At 38.4% G+C, this 20,924-nt stretch overlaps 1 protein-coding gene across 1 annotated transcript in view; it reads left to right on the top strand.

Annotated features, from left to right (window-relative positions):
* The window catches only part of GALNTL6 (polypeptide N-acetylgalactosaminyltransferase like 6), a 909,229-nt gene that overhangs the window by 138,329 nt on the left and 749,976 nt on the right, over positions 1 to 20,924 (top strand). Inside the window, exon 3 of the mRNA XM_043487121.1 lies at positions 4,623 to 4,789. Within this exon, the coding sequence (XP_043343056.1) occupies positions 4,623 to 4,789 (167 nt within the window). The remainder of the gene's footprint in view (positions 1 to 4,622; positions 4,790 to 20,924) is intronic.

Below are 20,924 nucleotides of genomic sequence, written 5' to 3'. Positions count from 1 at the left end.
TTAATTGGAGGCTAATTAATTTACAATATTGTGGTGGTTTTTGCCATACATTCACATGAATCCACCATGGGTGTACATGTGTCCCCCATCCTGAACCCCCCTCCCACCTCCCTCCCCATCCCATTCCTCAGGGTCATCCCAGTGTACCAGCCCTGAGCACCCTGTCTCATGCATTGAACCTGGACTGGCAATCTATTTCACATCTGTTATACATGAAAATGTATATTTGTTTCATACTGAAACATGAAAATATACATGTTTCAATGCTATTCTCTCAAATCATCCCACCCTCGTCTTCTCCCACGGAGTCCAACAGTCTATTCTTCACATCTGTGTCTCTTTTGCTGTCTCACATATACCTGAATTGAAAGAATTAAGGTCTTTTAAGGCTGGAGGAGAACAGAAATGAGCAAGCAGGACAAGGAGCAAAGGATCTGTTTTCATGTTCAACTTGATTTCATTTTGACACTTCAAACTTAATGTGGTCAAAACTGAATTCATCTTTACTCTCAAGTCTTGGAGCACTCAGATGTCCCTCACGCACTGTGTTCTTACATCCATCTGTATTTCATACATCAGTTGACCATGTCCAAAACGTGGGGGTCCTCCATAATTGTTTCTCCTAGACAGTTACTAAGTCATGTCAATTATTTTTCTAAATATATCTCAAGCTGGTCTTTTGCAGGCCCCTTTTAACTCTCACTTGCATTTCTGCAGTACTTTATGAATTGATTCAGGGGCCCCACTCTCAAATACTTGTATACGTCTACATATCAATTCCCCTTTAAATCTTTGCGTCTTTACCAGTCTGTATCTCCTATTATTAACATAAATACCTTAAAGTCAGAAACTGGGGTTCATTCATTGTTTTATCTCCACTTTGCATCCTGGCTAGGGGTAAGCCAACAGCAAATCATTGTGAACTGAACACACAAATGAACAAAAAGATACTTTCACATCCCTTGTATGGTAGTACTTTGAGCTCACACATGTAGAAATTACTTAAAATACTTTTATGAGCAATGGCTTTCTTGCCCATCCTCACAAGTCTGCCTGTTTTTCTGAATGGATTATATATAGCTGTTAAATGTACCTTTAAATCCCAAAGCTTACTGATTGCTTTTGGGCTGTGGTCCCTAACATTTTTGGCACCAGAGATTGGTTTCGTGGAAGACAATTTTTCCATGGATGAGATGGGGGAGATAGTTTTAGAATGATTCAGGGACAGTAGGGTCCATGCTCCTATGAGAATCTAATGCCACAGCTGACCTGAGAGGAGGTAGAGCTCAGAAGGTCATGCAAACAATGGGGAGCAGCTGTAAATACAGAAGAAACTTCACTTGCCCACTGCTCATCTCCTGCTGTGCAGCTTGGTCCTAACATGAACTGGTCCATGGCCCAGGGGTTGGGAACCCTGCTATAGTGTATTACTCTGAATACAGCTCTTATGTAACAAACAAGCAAGCAATGTGTGCAATATCTCCTCTAAATGTTAAAAGAATAATTTTCCTCATGGGAATATCAGTTACATGCCCAGAGCATTGTTAGGTATGACATTCAAAAAACTAAGATCATGGCATCTGGTCCCATCACTTCATGGCAAATAGATAGGGAAACAATGGAAACAGTGACAGCTTTTATGATCTGGGGCTCCAAAATCACAGCAGATGGTGATTGGAGCCATGAAATTAAAAGATGCTTGTTCCTTGGAAGAAAAGCTATGACCGACATAGACAGAATATTAGAAAGCAGAGACATTACTTTACTGACAAAGGCCTGTATAGTTAAAGCTATGGTTTTTCCAGTAATCGTGTATGTATATTAGAGTTGGACCATAAAAAAAGTGAGCTCCAAAGAGTTGATGCTCTTGAACTGTGGTGTTGGAAAAGACTCTGGAGAGTCCCTTGGCCTGCAAGGAGATCCAACCAGTCCATCCAGAAGGAGATCAGTCCTGGGTGTTCACTGGAAAGGTTGATGCTGAAGCTGAAGCTCCAATTCTTTGGCAAACTGATGAGAACTGACTCACTGGAAAAGACCCTGATGCTGGGCAAGATTCAAGACAGGAGGAGAAGGGGGACGACAGAGTATGCGATGGTTGGATGGCATCACTGACTCGATGGACATGACTTTGAGCAAGTGCCGGAGTTGGTGATGGACAAGGGAACCTGGTGTGCTGCAGTCCATGGGGTCACAAAGAGTCACACATGACTGAGTGACTGAACTGAACTGAGCTGAATGTTGATACAGGAAAACACATTTGTCTCAGGTCTTTGGCTTTGTTGAATGGATGAAAAGTGAAAGTGAAAGTTACGTCGCTCAATCGTGTCCGACTCTTTGCTACCCCATGGACTGTAGCCTACCAGGCTCCTCCATCCATGGGATTCTCCAGGCAAGATTACTGGAGTGGGTCGCCATTTCCTTCTCCAGGGGATCTTCCTGACCCAGGGATCGAACCCAGGTCTCCCGCATTGCAGGCAGACGCTTTAACCTCTGACCCACCAAGGAAGCCCTGTTGAATGGATAACTCTCTGTAATTATGGCAAGATGCACTGAATTCCTTTAGCACTCTTTTCCATCTTTGTGCTTTATATGTGAAAGCACCCATCTCACTATACTCGGAAATCACTGACATGTATGCTTCATATATTGCTCTTTAAAATCATTTTATGTTATCCCCAAAAGGAACATGTTCCTTTGTGAAAGCCACTCAGCTGTGTTTGACTCTTTGCAAGCCCATGAACTTTAACCTGCCAGGCTTCTCTATCCATGGAATACTCCAGGTCAGAATACTGGAATGGATTGCCATTCCCTCCTCCAGGCGATCTTCCTGACCCAGAGATCAAACATGGGTCTCCTGCATTGCAGGCAGATTTTTTACCACTGAGCCACCAGGGAAGCCCTGGTTCTTTTAGGAGCATGTATTTTATAGGGCTTTTATGCCCATTTCATGGTATCATTTTGATGGTTTTTTCCCTAGCTCTCTCAATTGTATTTGAAAACATTGAAATCTACCATTTTTATAAATATTTTTACAATTTTTAAAATCTGAGATCAAATAAAGTGATAATAAAGTGACAAGATAGAAAGAAATGCTTATATTTTTATATTTTAATTTTGTGTCTAAAAATATGTCATTTTATTGTAACGTCCAGGATAGTTAATTTTTTTCTTTAATTGCATTATACTAATATTCTGTCATCTGAAACTGTAAGACAAGATCTATTTTATACCCATAGTGATATTTAAGTTATCCTATTGAGATCATAGTAAAATAAAGTATAGAAATAATTGACTAAAAACATATTGTAGGTAATGCCTTGAATATTCTGGTATGTTTCTATGCATACTGGTTGAAACTATGCATGCTTCAAAATTTATACTTTGTTTTGTTTTCTCATCTAAATTAAATAGTAGCCATTTCTGGCAAAAGACAAATTATTAGATATTCTTGCTTTTAAGCAGAAACTGTGTCTGTTTCCAGATTTTTGCTCTCTTTTTTGTCTTCAGGTTGTCCATATCAGGAAAATCTCTGAATTTTGATAACTGATTAAAAGTTCATTCTGTATCATTTTTAAAGTAACTCAAATGTTTCACCAACAAGTGAATTCATTATCCTTCATAAAGCTTGGGCAAGTATGACCAATGCTGAACTAAAAATTAAATGAGATTTGAGACCCAGTTTTCTGCCCTATTTATAAGTTACTTAAATAAATCAAGAATATTGAAAGCATAGCCATGACATATACTAAATTGCTCGTAACTATGCCCAGAGTTAAAACCTACTTCCTATTTGGCATCTCAGATTACTTCACAGTGATAACAGAAATATGAGATCTCTATAGTTCTTGTAAGGAAAGTCATAGTGTCATGATTTGAATCTCACTGTAGTCTCAACCATGAGGTTGCATCAGTATATGATTATTTAAGATTAAATTTTCACTTCTTTCACTTTAAGTCTCCTTTCTCCCCTAGAGTCTTAAACACTGCCCAGCCATGGAGACATAACCCAACTTTAACTGATTATTTGGGCATAAATATTACAGAAGTTAAACTTCCAAAACTTCCCAGAAATCCACCCAAACATTAACCATGTGCTCAATGGAAATGATATTAATACATAAAATTTGTCCTTATTACTATTAGATAGCAATAGAGAAAATATATATTAACAAGAGTATGACATTTCAGTGTAATTCTTACCTTCTTTTTGAGCCACTGGTATAGAAAAGCATAGATGAAGTCAATATACAAAGGAGGGCATAGCTGAGGAAATTATGGCAAAATTGACCAAGAATCACTGGAATAAACTATTTATCTGGTTTTATAGTCCAACAGAGCTTCTTATTATTTAACCTTGTTGAGTCGAGACACATTATCTGTAACTGAATAAATGTGAAATTGACACATTCAAAAAAAAAAAGAGAGAGTGGATGTGAAAGGGAATCATTAATAAATCCCAAGAATGGGTAGAGTAGCTATAATGATGTAGAAGCTCTGGCTGGGCAATCATTAGGCAAAGTCTCATTTTCCCAGTTGTCTGGTAACATAATTGGTCAATGACAATATAAAATGTACTACCGTTTTGCATCTCACATAGCCTTGCCTTCCTCTTCCAACTCCAGCTGTAAGCACAAGATGTACCTGGAAAGGCTGCCAAACACCAGCATCATTATCCCGTTCCATAACGAAGGCTGGACCTCCCTCCTCCGGACCATACACAGCATCATCAACCGGACCCCGGAGAGTCTGATCGCAGAAATCATCCTGGTTGATGACTTCAGTGATAGAGGTAAGTCATTGCTGATACCATTTTATGTGATTCTGCTATCACCTGCATAATCGTTACAGGCTTTTAAAATAAGGCAGATGATTATTGCAACGGCTTCTTGCTGATTCTATCTGAAAGGTGATTATGAAGTTTTGTCTATGCTGTGATGTTGTGATTTTGTAAAATGTTGGCCAAATGCAAAACGAAATGAATAAGTTATTGGCATCATTTGGGGTATCTGAAAGAAATGTACATTGCATTTCTGTTGTGAATGAGACAGGTGTTGGCAGAATGTCTTAAGTTCTATCTTCAGATTCAGAAAAAACACTGAAATATGGTGAGTACATATGAATGGTGATATGTTCCAGGAGAACTGTAAAACCTGTTCCCATTTGTGAAAAAGATCTGCTCTGCTGTTTACCAGCAAGATGGTTTCTCCAGGCTATGCTTCTCTTATTTCATAAATACTGGAAATGGTAAGTAACACAAGGAAATATTTTGACTTGGTGGTTTTAGCTATTGTATTGTATCTGAACAGTAACAGCAAAAAGGCCTGGAGTGCAGAGTATTAGAAAATTTAGCATCATTTTACTGTTTTTTACTACTCTGATGAACACAATTTGGTTTATAAGTCAGGGGAATATGATTATAGAAAGTTTCTTGAGTTTAGGATTTGATAAATCATATTTGCTCTAAATACAGGAATTGTTAATACTACAGAATAAGTAAAATCTTTCTATCTTGGCTGGTGGACAGGCAGAAACTTTTTCTAAAGGTATTCATCTACCTTCTGTTTCTTTGCATGAAGGAGTTTGGTTTAACTATACTGTGTGTGTGTGTAAGAATGGCAGTAATCAAGTTTGTGTATTTTTCCTGTCTTAGAAGAGAATGCATCTTGAGTTTCGATGAATTAATTGAAGGTTGGGAAATTTCATTTGTACTATTCTTCATAGTACTTAAAAATTCTATAAAAGTAAAACCACTTGGTGTGTTAGCTTTGAGGTTTCTGTAATGTTTTTGTCTGCAATGATTCACTTCAAATACTGATTCAGGATTCATGGTCTATTTGTATGTGTTGAAGTTTATGTGACAAAAGAAAGTTGTCTGTTGTTCTGTTAAATACTAAACTACCAACTTGGTAATTCAAGTTGATTTCAAAGTACCTTTTGCCTTGCATTGCTTAGGTAGATATGTATTAAATAAGTATCTAAGAAATACTTAAAATTAAATGTATTCATTAAAATTAATTTAAATAACACAGAAACTTCTTTTTTTATTTTAATTGAGGCTACTTGTTTCAAAGTGGTCATTATTACCTCAGGCTAAAAATGCACATTTCATGTGTTAAAGCTAAAACTTTGCTTTTAAATAAAAGAATGAAAAAGGGAGTAAAGATCTGGGATGGTAGGTACATCACCAAATAAATGGTATTTTTTGGTTGACTGGTACCAAGAGAAATAAGACAGTCTATCTGCAGAGAATTTTCTGCATAATTAGCTTTGTCTTGGTAAACTATGTCCAACAACAGCATTTTGACCTGAGGGTAATAGAGAGGAGACACTTGCTAGCAGTAAGTGATTTGTAGAGAATTTTTTTGTTGAATATCTCTCAAAGGTGCTTTCTAATGGAAAGTCCTTGAAGAGGAAGAAAAAAGTGGTCTGGATTTTCAAACCCCTGTGTAGTAGCAGCTCTGATGGACGATCCCTTCTACATAGAATGTTCCTGGAAGAGAAGTGTGTTCAGGATGATTGATGTCATTGCTTTTCGTGAAGTGAAACAACACAAATAGTGTTATCTGGGAGTGTGGTGGTGATTTTAACTTTCCTAGTGGACATTTTTAAGGAGAATAATTATGTTGCAGAAAGGGGGACCCCTTCCAGGGTCTGAAACTGGGCTCTTGTCTAACACTTGGAAATAAATTGTCCGAGGAACACATGTGCTGATAAAGCAAGAGATTTTAAGCTAGGGGTGGTGGGAGGGGAAGGAGTAGGGTAAGGAGAACAGCTCTGCCGCGGGGCTCCCAGTCTCAGGTTTATGGTGGTGGGATTAGTTTCCGGGTTGTCTTTAGCCAATCATTCTGACTCAGAGTTCATCCTGGTGGTGCACGCCTTGTTCAGCCAAGATGGATGCCAGCAAGAAGGATTCTGGGAGGGGGTCAGGCATGTGGGCTCTCTTTTTGACCTTTCCCAAACTCTTCTGGTTGGTGGTGGCTTATTGGTTGCATGTTCCTTACCAAGACCTCCTGTCGTAAAACAACTCATGTAAATGGTTACTGTGGTGCCTGGAGAGGGTGGGCGGTTTCAGTCAGTGTGCTTCCCCTAACAATTATTTTAATGCTTTCGTAAATCTTTCCTTTGGTTATTCTATTCCTGGAAGCAATCAAGTGGAAAGTATTACTTTATAATCATTAAACTTTCAAAAGGGGAAGTTTTAGGGAATATTGCTTTTCATTTCACAGTCTGATGATATGTGCAAGAGTAAACTTTGAAAGACATGATAAAAACACCTTAATAATATTTTATATTATATCATAATTCTAAAGCTTATGAAATAGGAGAGACCTTTCTTTCAAATTGTTGTCTCAGATTACAGAATCCCACCTGATAGAATGTTAGGGTTTGTGGGTATCCCTGGTGTATGGAACAGGAGAAACCTTCCTTTCAAATTTTTGTTTCCCACTACAGAATCTCATCTGATAAAATATTGGTGTTTAAAAGCATCACTCACTTTCTGAATTGTTGGAAGTCTAGAAAATCAACATAATAAACACAGGTTAGAATCCTCATACCGACAATGAACTGTATGACTATGGGTAAATGAACCTCTTGGTGTCTCAAATTTCTTTATCAAATGCAGCTAAGTGACGCTTAGTCATCTGAGTTATCCAGGGAGGTGGTGATGGAGCCCGCCATGGCTGATAAAGGAACTGTGCTCCATAGGAGAGTAATTGTTCTCAGGTTCTGGCTACTCCTCACCAAATACCGTCCTGAAAAACAGCATCAATTTTCTCCATACTTTTGTGAGGCCATCCTCTCAATTTAATCAAATCATTTGCACAAAATTGAATCAATCAATTGTTCTGTCATCTGTCCATCCATCCACCCACACATCTATCTGTCCCCCCACCATCCCCAGGTGAAATCAGAGTCCTACCTTCATAGAAGGCATATGAAGACAAATTGTAGTCATTTTTAACATGGTAGAAAAATTAGTACTGCATTAACATTAAAAAAAAATCCAGTTTTACCAATAAGCAGGTAGTTTTACAGATATTGAAGAAAAAAATATAAATTTTAGAATTTCAGCATGAAGAGGATAAATAGAGCATATCATCTTCCTAAATTATGTCTGTGACCTTAATGTTCATCAAAACTCGTTCAGGATTGTTTTTACTAGTAGAAGAGGAGGAAGATATCCCCAGGCATCTCATATTTACAGGGCCTCAAAGACAAAGAAGTTTTCTTTGCCTATTAGTTAGATATGATTTATAAGAATATTTTTAAAAGCTATTATACTTTATGATTTTTTTGGTATAACTCAGAAATCAGAAGGTTTTTTCTCCCACCAATTCTTTAAAAATCAAGTATTCTAGACAAATTATAAAGTACAAGAAAATATAGGGGATGTTTTGTTCTCCTTCAGGAAATTATTTCTGAAACATTACACTTCATGTTTATTTTAAGAAATGCATTCTAGCTCCAGGTCTTTTTAGTATACATTTTAACAGCTTTGCCCTACAGCTCTTCTGAGTATTCTCTAACCTCCTTTAGATACAGGTGATAACATTTTGGCAAGACTTAATCCAACATTACTGCTTTCTCTTTTATGTCTTGCAGGTCAGTAGAATAGCTACACCTGAATAGACAGATCCAACATGGTAGCCATGTTAGTGGCATGACGTAATACTGCTTGAAATTCATAGCTCCAGAAAATATGGTCACTTTGCTCATGAAGTCTTTAAAACTGGCTTCATAGCAATAGAGAAAAATGATAAACTATTTTCAAATGATAGAATCATTATAAATATTGCAAAGTGATTTTTTAAAATCGGCTTGGATTTATCCAGTTGACCTAGTTATCAGAATGCTTTAAAAAAAAAAAAGGAACATGTGAGCACTTCTTGGTTTAGATATTTTCTGCAGTGAGCTTGGTAAACAGAGTATTGTTTTAGCCTCAGAATGTAAGCCTACTGTCTATAAACATGGGAAGGTGTAAGCCTGCAGGTAAAATTTCAAAGCCAACACAGTTTTTGCTTTCTGAAGCTCACCAAAGTTAGCAATTTTTTTTTTCTAATAAGGTCTCAGAAATACATTTAACAACTTAACTTGAGGCCTCTAACAAGGCTTCATGATAACTTTAAAGCAAGACTAATCCTAGGCTTATCTCCAAATTCCAGGCAACCTTTGCGGCATCCATATGGAAAATGTTGAAATGTGTGAACTAAGCTGCAGCTTAGCCTCAGAGACGGGGCGTATTTGAACCTGAGAATTTTCGAAACTGGTGCCCTGATATGAATTCAAGTTGAACCTAAGGGAACTCGCAGGAGAGTTGCTGACACACTTCCCTTAACACAGGTCGGGGTGGGGACAGGGCGCTACTTTGACCTGGATGTTGTGCACAGACACACACACATAGTTACACGCACGTGTGTGTGTGCACGATCATACACACACACACACACACACTCACACACTCACACACACACACACTGGCGCCTGCTTGTTTCAAACTTCCTGGACAGAAAAAGAAGGGAGCTAAGTGTTTGAGATTCACAAACACCTATTATTTTCCATATTCTAGTTAGAAAGAAAAGCGGAAGCTTGAAACCATCCTTCCTATCTTAGCAAAATCAGCAACCTTAATGAAATCCAGTTCACTCTTCCCCAGAAAGCATAGCTCCTGGCTCCTCAAAAAGTGTGGTCCTTGGACCAGCAGCATCAGGATCACATTGAGACTTGTCAGCCTGGCAGACCCCCAGGCTTTACCAAGACGTACCAGAATCTTCATTTCAACAAAATCTTTGTGTCACTTTTATGAAAATCAAGGTTTTAGAATAACTGTCATGTGTCTCAGAACTGGGACTGATGCTTCAGTGAGTAATATAGCTGCATAAATAGCTTAACTTCAGAAATCTGTTTCTTATCCATACTATTATGACGTACATTTTTCTATTGGTTCTTATTATTTAGCATTTAATTGATGTTGGATTTATAAATTTGTAAGGGGACATTTGGGATGGGAATTCTATAGTATTACCTCTACATTCTTTTATGGAACATTTGTGAGTACATTTATTTGAAAAAAAAAGTTGAAATTTTCACAAATCTGTAGACATTTACTCTGCTTTCTTATGGACTCATTTTACAGGAATTTTATATTGAATTTCAGGTTACTGCTGTTACTCCTCCCCAGCCGATGTTCATTCTTTGTTATACAAATGTGCCTTCCAATATTTTGCTGGTCTATTTTGCTTTGAAGCCATTTAAAAATTTTCTTGTCAAATTCAGATACCATATGTATGTGTATACCCACACATACATACACATGCAGTTTCTTAAAGGCCCCTATTACCATCAAAATTTTAGATTCTTCACATAGTTAAAAGTCTCTATAAATCTTTAAAATACTGAAAATATTTAAGTCATTTTACAAATGGTATTGACAAGTCTTGAATTTCAGATTCTATTTTACTCAAATACTCCCCGGTTATACCATTAAGGAAAGTTGCCATTACTCACTATACCATTAAGGACAGTTGCCATAATCAGACAAATCAGCAGGCACAAGTGTTATTTCAACTATTCAAAGTTGAAAGATATCATCAGCGTGAAAAAATTGTAAAGTAGATGAAAACCCTAATGCACTTCTATTTTGCATAATAAGACACTAACATTAAGTGCATATAAACATTCAGAGATGACAGTCAACAAAAATGGATGTGTGCTGGTTTTCTGTCAGATAGTCCATGAGACTGCAAGATGAGCCGTTTTTATGTCTCGTTTATTGAGCACCAGTCATGCTAAATCAATCTTGAAATTGTTTAGATGTATTATTCAGATTTTAAGTTAAAAGATAATTGCATTGTAAAGTCAAAATATAATATTAAAAGCTAATAAGTAGCAGGAACTGGTAAAATCTTATAAAATTCAATTGCATTCTTTTCTATTTAGAAATTTGTTATCATCTGCTATAGAATTGAAAGAAAGAATATTGATTTCTGATATTTGCATGTCATGCCATATAATGACAGTTCTGTTTTAGTGATTATTTAGCATTTGTCATTGAAAGTGCGTCCAGAGTATAGAGGGGTACTGTTTTCTGGGGCATGAATATGAATGTAGAATAGTTGTATGTTATCAGTATCAAAGGAAAACCAGCATGACAATTTCTAGAGTTGTCCCTTATTCGCTAAGTTATCTCGAACTCTTTGTGACCCCATGGACTACAGCACACCAGGCTCCTCTGTCCTTCTCTATCTCCTGGAATTTGCTCAAGCTAATATCCATTGAGTCCATAATGTCATCTAACCATCTTATCCTCTGTTGTCCCTTTCTCCTCCTGCCTTCAATGTTCCTCAGCATCAGGGTCTAAAGAGTATGTTTTGTAAATTCTAAAACACAAAATCAAGTCATAAAAAAGTCTATTTGTATTCATAAAATAAGAGTCCTACTAATCAATGGCAGAATATGCTTGAATATAATCTGTCTTAGAACACAAAGCACTCCTAGGATTTCTCATCCTCTTTCTTGTTCAGTTGTTGGATTGTGTCTGCCTCTCTGCGACCACATGGACTGCAGCACGCCAGGCTTCCCTGTCCTTCGGTATCTCCCAGTCTTTGCTCAAACTCATGTGCATTGAGTCAGTGCCATCCAACCATCTCACCCTCTGCCATCCCCTTCTCCTCCTGCCCTCAGTCTTACCCAGTATCAGGGTCTTTTCCAATGAGACAGCTCTTCACATCAGGTGACCAAAGTATTTGAAACTTCAGTTTCAGCATCAGTTCTTCCAATGAACATTCAGAGTTGATTTCCTTTAGGATTGACTGGTTTTATCTCCTTGCAGTCCAAGAGACTCTTGAGAGTCTTCTTCAACACCACAGTTCACAAATACCAATTCTTCTGCACACAACCTTCTTTATGATCCAACTCTCACATCCATATGTGACTCCTGGAGAAAGCATAGCTATGATTATAAGAACCTTTGTTGGCCAAGTGATGTCTCTGCTTTTTAATATGCTATCTGGGTTTGTCATAGCTTTCCTTCCAAGGAGCAAGTCTCTCTCTTTCTCTTTCCTTTAAATTAAAAATACAGTCTCACATGATATAAATGTCTATGTAATCTAAGGACATATCTGACAAATTAATGAGAGGTATGTGTCCTTGCTGAGTGCCATCTTTATTGTAAAATTCAGACTAGCATCTTTTTGCTCTCTTTTCTTCTGTAGAGCAAGTGAATAACCCCTCCAGCTTTGGGGATTTTTCCTGAGGGTTACAAATGCTCATGAGGATCATGGCCCTCATGATGACCATTGGAATGCTTTCTTTATCCTGGTAGAGACAAATTATTTTAAGTAGACACTTATTTTGCAGATGAGGATAAAAGGTCTTGGCATACTATAAAGGCATGTGTTGTTCTTGATGAATTGTTTCATGAATTTGTCTTTATATGACTGGCCCTAGAAGATTCAAGCTGGTTTTAGAAAAGGCAGAGGAACCAGAGATCAAATTTCCAAAATCTGCTGGATCATCAAAAAAGCAAGAGAGTTCCAGAAAAACATCTATGTCTGCTTTATTGACTATGCCAAAGCCTTTGACTGTGTGGATCACAACAAACTGTGGAAAATTCTGAAAGAGATGGAAATACCATACCACCTGGCCTGCCTCTTGAGAAATGTGTATGCAGGTCAGGAAGCAACAGTTAGAACTGATCATGGAACAACAGACTTGTTCCAAACAGGAAAAGGAGTATGTCAAGGCTGTATATTGTCACCCTGCTTATTTAACTTATATGCAGAGTGTATCATGAGAAGCGCTGGGCTGGAGGAAGCACAAGCTGGAATCAAGATTGCAGGAAGAAATATCAATAGCCTCAGATATGCAGATGACACCACCCTTATAGCAGAAAGTGAAGAAAAACTAAAGAGCCTCTTGATGAAAGTGAAAGAGAGTGAAAAAGTTGGCTTAAAGATCAGCATTCAGAAAGCTAGATCATGGCATCCGGTCCCATCACATCATGGCAAATAAATGGGGAAACAGTGGAAACAGTGGCAGACTTGATTCTTTTAGGCTCCAAAATCACTGCAGATGGTGACTGCAGCCATGAAATTAAGACACTTACTCCTTGGCAGGAAAGTTATGACCAACCTAGACAGCATATTAAAAAACAGAGACATTACTTTGCCAGTAAAGGTCTGTCTAGTCAAGGCTATGGTTTTCCCAGTGGTCATGTATGGATGTGAGAGTTGGACGGTGAAGAAAGCTGAGCGCTGAAGAATTGATGCTTTTGAACTGTGGTGTTGGAGAAGACTCTGGAGAGAGTCCTTTGAGCTGCAAGGAGATCCAACCAGTCCATCCTAAAGAAGATCAGTCCTGGGTGTTCATTGGAAGGACTGATGTTGAAGCTGAAACTCCAATTCTCGGGCCACCTGATGCAAAGAGCTGACTCATTTGAAAAGACACTGATGCTGGGAAAGATTGAGGACAGGAGGAGAAGGGGACAACAGAGGATGAGATGGCTGGATATCATCACCGACTCAGTGGACATGAGTTTGGTTAAACTCTGGGAGTTGGTAATGGACAGGGAGGCCCGGTGTGCTGAGGTTCATGGGGTTGCAAAGAGTCAGACTCGACTGAGCAACTAAACTGAACTGAACTGAGAAGTTTCAGAACTTTGGGGGTTACATTTGTTTGTCTTCTAAATAAACTCATAATATATCAAATTTGGTGAAATTTATTTCAGTTCCCTTTGAGTAAAACATATTTAACTGAATAAAAATAAATTTGCTGAGACTTTCATATTAATAGGCATTTTATGTAGTGTTAATTAAAAACTGTTTTTAAAATGTTCTAATGTAGAATTTGAGACTAGAGTGTCAGAATGGAGCAGTTCTAGATGAATTTTGAGCACCAAAAATAAGTATCTTGGAAAACGTGTGATAGAATAAAGAGGCACACCTAAATTCGATTGTCTAGTTGGACTGTAGTTAGGTACCAAATATTAAAGCATATTTCACAGTTGAAAATTTTTATTATTGCTTTCTTTTTTCTTTTTCACTTAAAATATTCTGTGTATTTAAGTAAATGAAATAAATTAAAAATAACGTAACTCCTGTGAGATCTTTAAAAATGCCATATGGAAAATTTAGTCCATTTGGGATTTATAAGTATTTATATTTCCTCTATTCATTGGCTTTAAGCATTTAAAATTATTTTCATTTAAAAAAATGATACATCTCTTCTAATTGTCATTTTTCTAACTAGCATTTTGCTCTTTTACAGTTGTATTCTCTTCTTAATGTTAGTTTAAAGTGTATGAGATTGTCATTGTAGAACATTAATGTCATCTTTTCTAGAACATTAATATATAATTTGTAAATCATTGTCAATTAATTGAACATTGTCATTTTTTGTAGAACATTAATATAGAATTTAATGTATTTCAACCTTCATAGGGAACCATCTTAAAACCTCTCTCTGAACTGAATAATTACTTAGGGCTCATGTTTTAAGCCAGGCCTTCTAAAGACAGGGAAGGGCAGTTCCCACCCTCAGGTGGTGGGTGTGGGTAAGCCCCTCTGGCTTTCCGGTTGCTTTATCTGGATGAAAACTGCAGTGAATTAATATAGGTTTGGCAAAGAATAGAATGCTTCTTTTCAAAGCAAAACTGTTACAGCTCACTGATGTCACAAAGCATGACTTTCTCAAGAAAAAATAAATTGCACAATCCATTTTATGGCAGATTAAATCCCATTTATTTTCCTCGCAGACAGCTGTTTTGAGTAGGATTGTCACTCATTTGAAACCATTTTCTGGATCCTGGGCTTCAGGTCTTGGGTAGGCATGACATTCTCTGATGAAATGAAAGCTTATATTGTATGATTATTCCCCTTGTCAGCAAACCTCAGCTAGTGAGCTTTAATAAAAATTTTTTTTTAAGTTTAGTATTTCAAACAGTTATTTTTTGATATCTCAATATCCCTCTGCTCTTAATTAAAAAAGAAATGCTCAATGCATTGACACAGTGCAAAAAAACTGAATATAATTCCTTCTTTATCTTGACTTACAACAGTTCCTTAGAAAATTATCAGTCTCTCATCACTCAAGGTTTTTGATGAGGTGGCAAGTTTTAGAGATCAAATGCATCAGTATATACGAAACACATTTTAACAAAATTCTCTAATGAAAATTAAATCATTTATGTCCACTAAGGAACAACTCCACAGTGGTGGTGTTCATTCAGTCAGACTCTTTGCGACCCAATGGACTGCAGCACACCAGGCTTCCCTGTCCTTCACTGTCTCCCAAAGTTTGCTCAAATTCATCTCCACTGAGTCGGTGATGCCATCCAACCACCTCATCCTCTGTCGCCCCCTTCTCCTCCTGCACTCAAGAGTCTTTACAGTGAGTTGGTGAGTCTTTTACAGTGAGTCGGTGTTTGAATCAGGTAGCCAAAATATTGGTGCTTCAGCTTCAGCCTCAGTCCTTCCAATGACTGTTCAGTTTGTTTCTTTTAGGATTGACTGATTTGATCTCCTTGCTGTCCAAAGGGCCCTCCAGAGTCCTCTCCAGCACCACGGTTTGAAAGCATCAGTTCTTCAGTGCTCACCCTTCTTTATGGTCCAGCTCTCTCATCCGTACATGACTACTGGAGAAACCGTAGCTCTGACTAGACGGTTGTTGGGAAAGTGATGTCTCTGCTTTTTAATACACTGTCTAGTTTTGTCATAGCTTTTCTTCCAAGGAGCCAAGTGTCTTTTAATTTCAGACTGCAGGTAGATCTTTGAGATGAAAGAAATGGCAGGGGATCTGTACTTTTGTCTAAAACTTTACAAAGTTTTAAACATCTAAATTTTATAGATGAGTAAATGGAGACAGGGAGGTGACATCCTAGGTCACACATGAGGGCAGCTTTATCTGCAGACATAAATGCTACATGAACCTCAAATGGATAACGCTTCTGCTTAGGAAGCCTGGATTCCTCTCCTCTGTAGTTTTCTCATATGTCCAATTCTGAGAAACTAGAATCATTCTGATAAGTACCTGTAATTTGATATAGCTGTGCTCCAGTTACATAGACACTAGATAATTGAATCTAATTTATTAGCCATTTTCACCTTAGGTTCAGGGTCATGATAAAAACCATTTCACTGTGTACACACACATAGTAGAATGGAGAATTTCTGAGGAAAAAAATGACTTGAATGCACAAATTCCAGTATCCAAAAGGCCTTATACCCTTGCGGGGGGGGGGGGGGGGGGGGGGGTGGCAGCAATCAGGTCTTTCCTCCTGGAGAAGAGTGTTTCTAACACTGAGAGGGTCAAAAAGTGATAACACGTCTTAGAACATAGATATGCTTAATGTTGCTTCTCAGGCTGATTCATAGTAGAATTTATTGAGGTAAGTGAATGGGCTCTAGGCTGGCCCCTTGTGGATCATCTAAGTCTATCTTCTCTGTGGATGTATTGTTGCGTATTTAGTCTGCCTCACTTCACAGAAAGTAGGACACTCGAGATTGCTGTAGGGGAGGGAGGGGCCCACTGGTGTAAAATATTCCAGAAAGTGAGAGTCTTTCTGGGACCGAGAAGCTGTTGGGGGGGGGGAGGGGGGCAGGGTAGGGGTGGGGATGCCTGAGCAAATATCTGGTATCGGATTGAATACTAATGAAAACATCCTTATTTTTTCATTTTTTCCTGTTTTATCTCCTAAAACTCTATGTGGAATATGTATCCACAAGCCACCAAAAAAACTAGTGGCTGCCTCAACAGGCCAGAAAACTCTGACCCCTACATTGTAGTGGGACAGTGACCCAAGGAACCTTAATTTTACACCCTGAATAAACTTGAACTCTGTAACTTATCATTTTGACTTTGCATATTTCTACAGGATAAATTGGGCTTCCCAAGTAGCACTAGAATTTGCTTGCCAGTTCAGGAGACAAAAGAGACACGGGTTAGATCTCTGGATTGGGAAGATCCCCTGGAGGAGGGCATGGCAACCCACTGCAGTGTTCTTGCCTGAAGAATCCCATGGACAGAGGAGCCTGGTGGGCTACAGTCCAAGGGGGGCAAACAGTCAGACATGACTGAAGCGACTTAGCACAAGCATGCAGGATAAATTAAGGCCACCACCAACCTCATGGAGATATACCACAGGTTTGAAATAACATTTAAGCAATTGATTTCTTTCAGATTGGGTACATTTATTTTTTCTTTTAGTCTCGTTCACTTGAAACACTTAGAAAATAAATGAAAGGTTCTGTGGAGAAAAGCTATTTATTTATTTTACAGTATTGAGGATTATAAAATCATGGAGTCATTGGGACAGATAGAAATATAACAAACAGTTAATAGCCTATGTGTTAAGAGTCTTGAATCCAAGTCTCAGCTCTGCCACTTCAGGTTTAGGGACCTTAGAAAGGATTGATGTAACCCTAGATTATAGAAACATCAAGCTATGATTTCACTATTTTTCCCCTTTCAAAAAAAAAATTATCTCTAAACTGAAAGGTTTGGAAAAATAAGTCACTTGCTATAGAGAGGAAGATAGCAGGAAGATCCATGACCGCTTCAGATAAGCTCAAGCTTGAAGGGCTAAATGATCACCATGAGCTTGGAGAAATTACAAAATTTATCTTTTAACTGAGAATGATCTCCATGAAATGATGATGAAGGAAATAACTTCCTGAGACTGGAGTCTGATACACATCGAGTTTATATCTGTAAAAAGGCACATTTCAGGTTCCAAAGTTCAGTGAACTTGCTTATGATTTTTTGGAAAAGTTTTTTTTTTTTTTTTAAAGGAATTGCATCCATGCTTTTTAAGTAACACTACTAGGCACTAGTGTTACTTAAAAGCTGGAGAACACTCTTGAGAGTCCCTTGAACTTCAAGGAGATCAAACCAGTCAATCCTAAAGGAAATCAACCCTGAAGCTCCAATACTTTGGCCACCTGATGCAAAGAACTGACTCATTGGTAAAGACCCTGATGCTGGGGAAGATTGATGGCAGAAGGAGAAAGGGACGACAGAGGATGAGATGGTTGGATAACATCACCGACTCAGTGGACATGAGTTTGAGCAAGCCCTGGGAGACAGTGAAGACAGAAGCCTGCTGCAGCCCATGTGGTTACAAAGAGTCAGACATGACTTAGCGACTGAGCAACACAGCAGTAGTAATACTCATGGTAGCAGGAAGCACTAGGAGTCAACACAAGTCAGTTAAATGTCAGCCAGACTTCATCCCTGGATGGGGGAAGGGTATGACTTCCAAGCTCAGACTCTCTTAGACCTGGGACTTTCACCCTAAGCCAAGGAGTGACCATAATTTAATATGCCCTCAAGAGATCAAACTGCCTTGCCCCCTTGGCTCCCTCGTATAGCAGATGGCTTTCATAGGCCACTCTTAAACATCTGAGGTTACCTCAATAACATGACTTTGAGCAGCCTATAGATGCGCTCACCTGCTAAACCACTTTGTCACACACACTTCTCTAGGAAACGTGAGACATACATGAGTAATGGTGTCTCCACTGAAATAGAAGCCAGGCTGAATAGGAGATGTCCTAATAAGATAACTCTTGGTGGTATGCTAAGCTCCCTGGAATCCCTGAAACTGTCATTTTTGCTGGCCATAGTCTTTATGTTTTCCTTTACTTGAGGTCGCTATGCCTCAGTATGAAGCCCTAAAGAGACCCAGACAGCTTGGCAATCCTGGCATCCTACCTAAGATCATAGGTGACATGATCATCTTGTAAATTGCCACAGGTCCCTCATTGCATAAGAATTTATGAATCAAAAGGAGAAGTCATTCTGATGGGCAAAGATTCAGGGAAGTATAAACCAGAACTTCCTTCATTTATCTGTAGCTGGTTAGTAGCAATCAGCCAGCCTAATGGGAAACACTGAAAGTTCATCAGTGATGTTTTCTTAGCCAAACACTTTCTTCCTGCAGAAACGCTTTCTTGTAACTATCAAATGGGACTGATAAATAAGGTGCCCTTAATGATGACAACCTTGATTTTAACCATCTAATAATCTGGAAACTGCATGCTGATCTGCAGTGACATGATGATTTCAGTAGTGTAGAGTATAGTTTGAAGGCAGGAGGAGAAGGGGACAACAGAGGATGAGATGGTTGGATGGCATCACCGATTCAGTGGACATGAGTTTGAGCAAGCTCTGGGAGTTGGTGATGGACAGGGAAGCCTGGCGTGCTGCAGTCCACATGGTCACAAAGAGTCGGACACAACTGAGCTACTGAACTGAACTGATCAGAAAGTATAGTTAATCAAATAAGGCCACATTGACTAGAGATCAGGGAACTGATGAATGATTCCAAAAATTGTATCATCCAGCATGGAGGAACCATGAAGGAGACTCCATTTAGGAAAATGGAGTCTGAAATCAAAAAGACTATTGCACTCGACTTTATAACTGACTTTGGAACTGTCTGTGATTTCACTGCTCATGGTAAAAATTGTAAAATAATACTCATTGGTAGAACTTGAAAGAGAATAACCATGAATACTTTCAATGAATATGTGATTCCTTTGTATCAGACTGTCGACCCAAAAGCACATCTGCTGTGTGTAATTATTCAGATCAAACCCAGGTATGACAGACTGAACTCTTCTGTAGGCCAGAGGCAGTTTCTTTCAAGCCCTGAATAGAAGGCTGCATTAAATATTTTCAGCTTGTTCCCTAATTGTCTTTCTCTGTTTCTCCTTATCTTTGAAACGAATGAACCTACTCCATGGTTTCATGTTTAGACACCTGATCATTAAGGATAGTGTGTAACATAATTCAGCAAATGAATATAGCATGCCAAACATATGTTTCAAGTTTTAGGAATGCTGGCTGCTTAATATCTATGTCGGGCATGGTCCTCTTCCTCTGTCCTTGTCTTGCCATAATAAAAAATTAAAACAAGGGGGATTCAAGAGGGAGGGGACATGTGTATACCTTTGGTCAATTCATGTTGATGTAGGACAGAAATCAAACCAATATTGCAAACCAATCATCAATCAATCAGAAAAAAAAAAAAAAAAGACAGAGCAGAAATCTCACTCAGGCAGGATTTATTAAACAAGTGACATGAAAAAATACACTCCCCAGATGTGAGAGTGGACTAACCCCATTAGGAGGGGCCCCACACCTTTAAGGTTTTTCTTTTTATATCCTTGTTCCCTCCCCCAAGCCGTCCTAGGAGTCCAGTGTGTTTCACCCCATGTCAAAAAGCGTGTGTATGCAAGACCAATTAGGGAAAGGGACTTGTTGGGCATGTTTTTCCTGCCAAAGCTCCAGGCTGTAGATTTTCCCTTTGTTCTTTTTTTTTGCAGGCTTTTTAATTTCTTTGTCTCCCTTTTAGCTGCAGATTTTTAACCACAATTTTGGACTCTTTACCTACCATCTCTAAAATTTGTTGTTACCTCTTTGAGAATTAAAAAAGGGTTATCTTGCTAATTTTAGGGGAAACTCTGAGTCTGTACTACAGAATAGTTAATATTTTATGGTAAATTCAAATCCCTTAACAATATAGGTTGAGCTCCTGAGATGATTTGGCCTGGTGAAGGCTCTTTCCTGGTGAGAGATGTTAATTACAGGGCATCACTGGTAACAGATACAGTGATTGATCTGTTCAATTACTTTAAGCCCCTGTCCCTTTTAGGATCAGAGAAGAGCTGTAAGGGAGCTGAAATCCAACATACCCAGTAAGAAAGCTACCCCATGCTCTCACATCAGTGCTGAGCTTCATTCCTTCTGGTGTTATGGAGATGCTTACAGACTGTGTTTCTACACTTAGTCTAAAAATGGACCCTAGGTTAACCTGTTGCCAAGACATTGCATGGTGAATAATATCAACATCTTCTATTCATTTTCAGGGTCAGCAAATGAGGTTAATTCTCTTATTTTATCAACAGTGAGTCAGAAGAGGCAGA

This window comes from Cervus canadensis, chromosome 14, assembly GCF_019320065.1.
Source record: "Cervus canadensis isolate Bull #8, Minnesota chromosome 14, ASM1932006v1, whole genome shotgun sequence".
Taxonomy (NCBI): domain Eukaryota; kingdom Metazoa; phylum Chordata; class Mammalia; order Artiodactyla; family Cervidae; genus Cervus; species Cervus canadensis.
The sequence above is the reverse complement of the archived record's forward strand: the minus strand, read 5'-3'. Positions and strand labels throughout refer to the sequence as shown.